General features: G+C 29.4%; 1 protein-coding gene across 1 annotated transcript; it reads left to right on the top strand.

Annotated features, from left to right (window-relative positions):
- Positions 1–2,998: 2,998 nt before the first annotated feature.
- On the top strand, positions 2,999–7,172 carry LOC112528623 (serine/threonine-protein phosphatase PP1-like). The gene is made up of 3 exons (XM_025139642.1): positions 2,999–3,179; positions 6,083–6,642; positions 6,957–7,172. Exons 1-3 carry the CDS (start codon positions 3,002–3,004, stop codon positions 7,170–7,172), a joined length of 954 nt encoding a protein of 317 aa, XP_024995410.1. The 5' UTR covers positions 2,999–3,001.
- Positions 7,173–10,410: the final 3,238 nt, after the last annotated feature.

Below are 10,410 nucleotides of genomic sequence, written 5' to 3'. Positions count from 1 at the left end.
AAAGGGTAGTTGCGGCTGGGCTAGGGCAAAGAAATTATGAGGAGTATATATAGTTTTCGGGAAAAGAGCGAAGTGAAGGTTGGTAGGGTTCGCCGGTGAGTATATTCCGGCGAACTCGTGGGCCCCACTTATCCAAGGAAAATAAGCTCAGGGGTGAAAAGTCATTTTACACACTTCTAATTTTATAAAATTTATTTCTTAATTTATATTTTAAAATAAAAAATACGACCTATTTGATTTTAATCCAAACTTTCCTTTCTTGTCTGTATTTAATCTTATGCCCAAATCCACACAATATTATTTATTTATTCCCTTATAAAAAAGATTATTCATCTTTTAATTGAAATGATCCTAAATATCAACATTTTCTATAATAATTATTGTATCATTAATATTTTTCTCATTAATAATTGCTAAATCACATTTTTACCCTTTTGATTTTATCCGGAATATTTTAAAATCACTACTACAGACCGAATAGTGCTTATGTATCTGGCTTTCTGTTAAGCGCGTCACTTTGCTCGTGTTTAATAAACAAAGGGTGTTATGTGATTGTTATCGGTATGAATAACCGTAATCCATGGGTGATAAATTCTTTTTTACTTTTATAAAACAGTAACACAGTTCATACTTACATTGTTGGAAAAATATTCTATTTAAATTGTCAAGTTGCAAATAGTTAGTTACCAAGATCTGATTATGGGTTATTAAATGGAAAAATAAATCAAATACTATAAATCAGAAAGTATGTTTTTAAGAGTCCAACGAAATCCTAATATTCTTGTGATATCTTGTCGTTTTAGTATTATGTCATATTTTGCCCAAATGTCCTCTTTAATAGTTGATTATTTTTAAGTCAGTTTTTTCAAGGGTACGCATTTTTCTTCTTCTAGGTTTATAATGTGCATGTGTTCGTGTATACGATTGGGAACTAAAGAGAGATGAACTTAATGACATTAATTTTTTAATCGATCAAATGATGCTTGTCGGATTATCCATATCTGCACGGTCAGCTTTCATGTAACAATGAGTTTAGGGTTCTTACATAGCCTCGAGATAGTAATGGTCATGAAAGAAACCCTAAACGTTGTGGGTGTTAAGAAATAGGTATGTGACATGACCTAGATAGATAACAACCTACTGACATCAGGGTTATGTCTATAATTGACGTCGAAAGAAATCCCACCCGTTGTAGTTTGAGGTGTTCTTTATATGCACGTGAATGATGGATTTATGAGTAGAATATGTGCATTGATATCCATTTACAAACATATATATGTTACGACGCTTGTTGGTGACAACTCTATCAATGATTAGGCATTTCGGCATATAAAATGACGCATATACGACAAATCACCTGATAACGCACAATTTGACATGCATAATCTCTATTTCATAGGTCAAAAAGTGTTGCAACACGTCATTCATTTCAACGAAAACCAAACCCTAAACCTATTAGGTTAGAGTTGTTTCACATTACATGTAGACGTTTTATAAGTTTCTGTATGTACTAAAGGTGTTATTTCAAAATACATGATCGTAAAACCAAACTTTTCTTGTATCTTTTTAACCTGTCAATTATGTGAAATATATTACAAGCTTCGCTGCTATTTTCACACCATTTGTATTAATCTTGTAAATATTTTATTTAAAAATTCATTTTATTCGGTCAAAATAAGTAAACTATGTATTATTTTTCAAGTTAAATGAGCAAAAGATACTACCCATATTGTGTAGTATTAATTATTATATTATGATTTTTTATATAAAAATAAATATGAATATATTTATATCTTAAGATGAATATGTAATCGCATCGAAATATGAATATGTAATCGCATCGAAATATAAAGCAGGCGTTACAGATAGAAAGAAAACTTGTTTTAATACTGCATATGACAAATAATACGAAATGCATAAATATTTATCATAAAACACATATTCATATATTCGAAAAAAAAAAATCGTAAATTTCATTTTCGTTAACTTTTGCTTCCCTACTTCCTATCTACTTTGGATTGCTATTGAATGTCCGTGTAGTTATAAAGTTCATCTATGTTGCCATTGAATGCATTTTGTGTATCACCACTGATAACTTATACTAACAGACAGTTTACTACTGGTTTTTTTTTTTTTTAAACTTGTAGAAACCTCATTCCGATGTGATTAAATAGGTGTAATACGTTAGCATTTTAAAACACCCATTCGTCTGTAACAATTATAGACTTTGATTCGAGGCAGGGACGTTCCAATTTTTTGGAGGCTCTGTTACATCTAAAACTTTTGATTACATTGCATAAATGTGATAACAAATAATATATGTTAAGAACAAAAATTGACTAACCCTAAAACGATTAACAACCTGAAACTGAACATAAATCATTAATGATTTGAAGCTAAAACCAAACAATTAATGGTTTGAACATAAATAATTTCGGCTATATTTTTACACAGGCCGATAAAAAACCATGAACACATGTAAATCTGGGCCCCAAATTTTCGAGGGCCCTGTTCAAAATCTCATATTTAACATGCTAAGGGACGACCCTGATTTGAGGAATAAGACTCAACATATCAACCTAAGCAAAGGTTAAATAAAAGGTGGGTTGTTCAGAGCTTCTCTATTTTTAGAATGTACATATGTAATCTAAAATTGAAATCGTCATCTTCCGGCTAACCACTTTACTCGTCTCCGGCACATGATATTGTAGCTTTTGCTTGATAGATACCGTGTCGTGTATATCTTGTGTCCTCCACTTGTCGCATAAATGAAGAGAGTAAACAAAAACATAGTGTCATCTCACCGCCACTGTCACGCACTGCAATCGAAAAAAGCAGCTAAGGATAGTCTTAAGTGCATTTACGGTTCAAGTAATCACCACCAGTAAATTAGCTAATAAAGGTCGGTGGCCTAGAATTTATACACATGCAATGAGTAATATTGTAGTACTCACTTTTTTTTAGAGAGAGAGAGTGCTGGAGATTTTAACTTTTAGAGGAGATGGAGGATAAGGTGCTCGACAAATTCATCAAGAAGCTTTTAGATGCTAAGGTTGGATCTGTGCCAAAGCAGGCGGTGCTTTCGGAGTCGGAGATTCGGAAACTTTGTGTCGTTTCTCGAGATGTTTTCCTTAGCCAGCCTAATTTGCTCGAGCTTAAAGCTCCGATCAAGATCTGCGGTAACGAGATTGACTAACACTATGAATTTTCCTTCCTATATTTAACAAAATCCGTTTATTGTCTTTCTAATAAATGGTATTAAACACCTTCCATCGTAACCAATGCAGTTTGATGATATCTTTGAGGTTTTCTGATAAAATTGTCAAATATAAATATGTTTTTCCTGATCAATGTACTTAAAAAAATATCATCCAGTTACTTGAATTTATTTTTTATGGCTTGAAAATGGAATTAAATTGAAAAAAAGAGCCAATATGATTAATTATTTTTATTCTTTGTTGAATATAAAATAAATAATTCGAAAAGTTATCTTGACATTTTTCTTTTCTTATTGTTTTTTAATAAAAAAAAAGTTAATATTTATTGCTTTTCCGTAGGCTTATTGGTTGGAGTTGGTGGAGCCACCCAAAATACACAAATCTTTTTCACTAAAATAATTTAATTTTTTTATGGTCACGAAAGTTCAAATGTAGTGATTTCGTGCTATCTGTAAAACATATGATTGTCTTGAGATTAGTCGGCTCGCATAGCGAGCTGAATATCCAGGTTGATAAAAAAATATGTAATTGTATATTAATAATTTTAAATTGTTAAAGCATTTACAACTTCTTCATTTCAAAATATTTGTTCACTTTCAACAAATTTTTTATTTTTAGATTATAATGTTATTACATTTATTAAAATATCATTTTTTGTCTCCTAAATATTTAATTTAAAATATTTTCATTGATAGCAAATATTAAAAAAATCATTTATCTTTTCAAAGTAATTATTTTCGGATAAATTTTCAAATTTAGAGATTTTCATCATCTCTCAACTACTTTCTTCATTTTGAATAAGGTTTTGGAAAAAAAAATTGAAGCAAAAATCTCCAAAATCTCTCTGTTGAAAATACTTTTATGTTGACTATAAGAATCGGAGGAAGGAGGGAGGGAACTTGCTAACTCCACTTTACTCTGGCATTGCCTCACATAGTGTCTTTCACTCCAATGGGAACTGGAATTAAGGATACGTTTGGTATAAAGACTTTAGAGAAAAAAAGACAGTCCCACATTTAATATGTCATAGGATAAGAATGAGGCAGGACAAGATAAAGCAAAAACTCATTTTCATATAAATTGTGGGATGATATTGGATGAAAATATAAAATTACTATTTTACCCTCATAGCATAAGAGAATTTAAAATTACTATACATATACTATAATTATAATATAACATAATATTTTATTATTTATTAACATTTGTACATAAATTATAATAAATATATATATATATGTAATAATAATAATTTATATAAATGAAATATATGTATAATATAATATTACATGTATATGTATGTTGTATAACTTAATATAATTACAACGTATAAAGTAACATTATTTATAATACTAGAAAGGTATTCGTACAATACAACGAGATACATATTCATTTTAATGTTTCGTTTTATTTTGTCTCTCTTGATATAATACGGTTTATGTGGTTTTCAGAAAGATGATGTTTGCTTTTAAATAAAAATAATTTTGAAGATATCATAAAATTTTGAAAAAGTTTATTGATATTAATATCAAATTAATTTTTTAAATGTTCTCGTTTTTTTGTACAATTTCTTTAATTTTATTTTTTATCATAATTTAATTTAGGTTTAATAGCGAAGTAATTTATTTTGGATTAACAATATAATTTTTATAAAGATAATAATTCTGTTAGAACTCAATGGTTATTCTAATTATATTTTATATTTTTATATTTAAAATGAGATGTTTATCATGTATTTGATTATGTTTATTTGCAGTTAGTTATACGAATTCAAAATTGAAGCTTTAATAAGTTGTACTTACGCACAATTTACTTGTAATCTTAAATTTTAAGTACTATGCATTGATTAACAGTACTTCATGCATAAAAATGATATTTAAGAGTTTTTGTCAAATATTTTATAATATAGTATAGATAAATTACATAATTTTTTACTTATATAAAATATAAGTTTATATATAGAGAGATTTATATATATCATAAATAATAATTTTAATTTTATAATTAGATTATTTAAATAATATTTTAGCGACAATCTGATCATTTACAATTTTGTTCTGTCATGTTCTAGTAAACCAAACGAATAACATATAATTAGTTCAATTCAGTTCAATCCAGTTTTTTCTTATCTAATTATGTACCAAATGCCAACTAGGAGGCCTCTTAGCTAGAAGGTGGCTGCTTAATGAAATGAAGGACTGGATTATAATTGCATATTTAGATGTCGTTTACCAAACACTTACCCGGGTAAGCACTTATCAAGTCACATTACTTTAACGGATGAATATGACAAATACCTAAAATCTTACCCGGTAAGAACGAGACAAGAAACAAGATTCTTACCGGGTAAGTGAAGGCGACGACTCTTACCACGGTAAGAGCTTATCTAGTAAATTATTGCATATCATGTCGTTTTGATGGACTAAAATCTTACCCGGTAAGTAACTAATCGTAAAATGTTAGTAGTAACCATGTTAATTTTCTTGATTATTGTTGTTCACATGGATATAAACATGTATGCTTGCGTAATAGTGCTTTATGAGGTTCGTTCATTGAAGATCCATTTGTCAATGTGCAGACTAGAGTTTAAATGGTACGCTTTTGTTATTTTTAAGCCTTGTAACTAAATAGGTCATCTGAGAAAAGATAACTAAGTTGGATACGATCCTAGGAATTTATAACTGGTATAAAGTAATTTCATACGTTGCACTTTGTTCGTAAAAGGTATAGAAATCATGACATTAGTAAAGACTTTAAAAATCAAAACTGAAAATTGGTGACTTCTATTCAGACCTTTGTTTCCTGAAAAATTGGCTCTCTTTTATCATGGGTCAAAGGATATACTGACCGGTGTTATTTTTTAGGCGACATCCATGGACAGTATGTTGATCTCCTACGATTGTTTGAGTTTGGAGGGCACCCACCCAAGTCAAATTACTTGTTTTTGGGAGACTATGTTGATCGTGGTAAGCAGAGCATTGAAACGATTTGCCTACTATTCGCATACAAGATAAAGTACAAGGATAACTTCTTTCTTCTCCGGGGAAACCATGAATGTGCTTCCATCAATCGGATATATGGATTCTATGATGAATGCAAGAGAAGACTCAATGTTCGTGTTTGGAAAATGTTTTCTGAATGCTTCAACTGCCTACCTATTGCTGCTATTATTGATGAAAAGATACTTTGTATGCATGGAGGATTGTCACCCGACTTGAAAAGGTTGGATCAACTACGGAATATAAATCGTCCCATTGACATTCCAGACGAGGGGCTACTATGTGATTTACTGTGGGCTGATCCCGATAAAGATGTGAAAGGATGGGGAGTAAACAAAAGGGGTGTATCCTACACATTTGGTGCTGATAAGGTTACAGAATTTCTCCAAAAACATGGTCTTGAACTAATCTGTCGAGCTCATCAGGTAGCTAATATAATGATATATGATTATGCCTAATGCAATCGTTGGTTGAATCTGAGCATTTTGTGCCTTATTATTCTTGAGGTGTGTTCAAATGAATACTTTAAATATTTTGAGTACTTATGAACCACCTATTCATGAATTTTTCATCTAATCCTAAAAATATTCATGAATGCTTTTCATTATTCATGAAATAGTTGGTTTTCGGGTTATCAGAATATTTACGGTCCTCATTTGAACCTGTGTGTGTTATTTTTGGGAAAAGATAACGTTTAATTATAGCCACATTTACTCGTCGTCTTCTTAATGGTTTCTAGGTTGTTGAAGATGGGTATGAGTTTTTCGCTAACCGACAGCTAGTAACCCTGTTCTCTGCACCAAATTACTGTAACGAGTTTGATAATGATGGAGCAATGATGAATGTGGATGAAATGTTAACTTGTTCCTTTCAAATTCTAAAAGCTTCACCAAAGAAAGGGATGATTGGTTTTGGCAAATATATGGTATCCCCAGCAACACCACACACAAGGTAAAGGGGGCTCCTCAGTGGTGAAATAAAGGCACAATCATTTGAAACACATGCCATAATCTATCACTTATGTTTATGTTTATATCTATGTTTAAGAACTAAGTTGCTAGTACGATGTTATGTGAATATATGATTATGTCCCAAGAAATCAGGACATTTGCCATATGCAGTGTTTACTTTCGGTCTTTCTATATGACTTGAGAATTGATTATTGTCATTTAAAAATGGATGTTTTCACTTGTACTGTGGTAATTGTGCATGGTGTTAGTATTCTAATACATTAAGGATCATATCGAGGAGAATTTGATGGAGTTTTGAATTTCTGATGTCGTGATGCCAATCTCTTATGGTGTCTGGTCTTATTAGGATGAACATGGAAGCTGATTGTAATTGATAAGCAAGTTTTTGGTAAGAGCTTGGGAAGTAGATTGATTGTTAAAAAACAAACTAAACGAACCTAATAGGGTCGGGGGTGGGATGTACGCAAACCTGTGCATACCACCATATAATCCACATAATAAACCAAGCCTAAGATTCTTTTATTCTAATTTATCTTTAGTCGTTGACTATGTAAAGCGAGTGTAAGAATCTTTGCAAGCATGTACTACTCACTTTATTCTCTTCTCTACCTGACATGACCAACTTTTTTATGTCTTTACTGTTAATTTTTACCGAACCAGCCAAATTCCATTTGTCTCTTATGGCAACCCCTGATGACTCCACTTAGTCAATAATATGCCACTCATCACGATGGGAAATAAAAATGTTTAATTTATGAAATGTAACATCATTTGATGCATCAAAGCTTCGTAATCACATTTAAATGCCTTGTGAAAAATAGTTATGCTTGTAAAATAAACTCTCACATGGTAATATTGACCTTTGAAAACCCTCTTGTTTCGCCTAGTAATTAAACCTCGTATAAGTTTTTGATAACCAGATAATTTGTCTCCAACTTCCTATGATGCCAGATATGTATTTTGATATGTTTCAAGTTGATTTGGTCAAGTTCTTGAAAATTGTTAATGTTATTAAAATTAATTCCATGAAATGAACACAGGGAATAAAATGCCCTACGAGTGGTTTTGTCATTTATTATAGTATGAATATATTAATATTTTATGATTAAAAATTAAACCTATATTCTTGGAACTTAACGAGACCAGTGGGTTGCTATAGGTTAAAATACATGAAAATTATAAGGATTGAGAATAGGTCACAACAGTGGGTTAAAAATAATAATTTACAGGGAGTGATATAACATTGTTGTAAAGTTTAGGGACCATATTGTAAAATTCGAAAAGTAATATATTAGATTAGCACATGGCTGAAAATGTAAATTTAACACTTTCTTAAATGAAAACAAATTTATAAACAATAGCAAATCCAAGATTTGTTCTCAATCCGATATACTTTTAAGGTGGATCAAAAACATGTAAAGTCATTTTTAATATGTTTTTAGTTGAATTCCATAATTTCAAGAAATTTCTTTAAAGTTTTTTGGTTAATTTCAAACGATCTTTTTTAGTTATTTCGACGATCATTTATGTGTTTTTGTTGATTTCAAAAGATTTTTTTTCGGTTTTTGCTTTATTTTAAAGGACTTTTTAATTTTTTGGTTGATGTTCGTTTATTTTAAAAAATTCCGGAGCATCGCTCGAATTTTAACTGAAGCACCTTCGTACCCCATTATTTTTCTTATAAAATAAGATTTAGCACGTGCACGAGACCCGCTCATGATATTATAAGTCCGGCCCTCTTCATAAATTTAGAGCTGAAGTATACATATTAAAAATTCAAAGTTTGGGAAGGGTTTCCAAGTTTAAAAGGGCATATGGTTTTGGGAGATTTCTATGAAATCTAAAAAGAATTGGAATAGTCAATTGTGTTAACAAATTTTCGTTCAAACGTGTATATATATATAGGTGGAGGTTCAAACGAGAACCCCTGTTGAATCCATGCTTTACATGAAACCGAATTCCACACATTATATGTTTCATACATTTGGTCATTCCATAAAAAAAGAAGAATAAATTAAATTAAATTACATTCCATTTCATTTTTGTAAAAGACATAATTACCCCACAATATATATATATATATATATATATATGCAACCAATACAACCCAATCTCAACCGTCCATTTCATTTGATGAATATGTGATTTCATAGAAGTTTTGATTGTTTCATAATATAAAGTATTAATCATAATTAATGAACCATATTCATATTCCATAAATATTCAAATCATAATAAATGAACTCCCATCATTTCTATAAATATCTCAATTAATTGGGTTGTAAGGGTTGTACAAATACACAAGGTTGCAAAAGAAATATACCCCATATATATATATATATATATATATATATACTATCTTATAAAGCATTTGGCTAAAACTCTTAAAAACTCTTAAAACTATTAAACTCGTTCATCCCTAAACGATTTCATCCCTTTCCGATTTCATTTCATATCTGAATTCATGTAATTAACTGCAGATAAACGCAATCAACTACATGATAAACATCTCATTTTAAATATAAAAAATCTAAAATATAATTAGTATAATCATTAAATTCTAACAGAATACTTAATTATTATCTTTATAAAATTTATAATATTAAACCAAAAATAAATTGTTTTATTATATATATATCTTACTATCTTATAAAACATTTGGTTAAAACTCTTAAAAACTCTTAAAACTCTTAAACTCATTCATCCCTAAACGATTTCATCCATATCCGATTTCATTTCATATCTGAATTCGTATAACTAACTGCAGATAAACACAATCAAATACAAGATAAACATCTCATTTTAAATATAAAAAATCTAAAATATAATTAGTATAATCATTAAATTATAACAGAATACTTAATTATTATATTTATAAATTTTATAATATTAAAMCAAAAATAAATTGTTTTATTATTAGACTTAAATTAAATTATATAATAAAAAAATATATTTTATGTTATAAATCATTTGACAAAAACTCTTAAAAACCATTTTTTATGCGTAAAGTACTGTTTATTAATGCATATTACTTAAAACTCAAGATTACAAGTAAATTATGCGTAGGTACAACTTATTAAAGCTCAATATCTGAATTCATGTAACTAACTGCAGATAAATACAATCAAATACAAGATAAACATCTCATTTTAAATATAAAAAATCTAAAATATAATTAGGATAATCATTGAGTTTTAACATAATACTTAATTATTATCTTTAT

The sequence above is a fragment of the Cynara cardunculus genome (assembly GCF_001531365.2).
Source record: "Cynara cardunculus var. scolymus isolate 2C chromosome LG 15, CcrdV1, whole genome shotgun sequence".
Classification (NCBI taxonomy): Eukaryota; Viridiplantae; Streptophyta; class Magnoliopsida; order Asterales; family Asteraceae; genus Cynara; species Cynara cardunculus.
Note: the sequence above shows the minus strand (reverse complement) of the source record. Positions and strands in the feature narration are given on the sequence as shown.

Excerpts from the sequence above, each read along its gene's own strand:
- LOC112528623 (XM_025139642.1), top strand. The coding sequence starts at position 3,002 with ATGGAGGATAAGGTGCTCGACAAATTCATCAAGAAGCTTTTAGATGCT. Across the intron at positions 3,180-6,082 it reads AGCTCCGATCAAGATCTGCG|GCGACATCCATGGACAGTAT; the intron begins GTAACGAGATTG and ends GTTATTTTTTAG. Across the intron at positions 6,643-6,956 it reads TAATCTGTCGAGCTCATCAG|GTTGTTGAAGATGGGTATGA; the intron begins GTAGCTAATATA and ends AATGGTTTCTAG.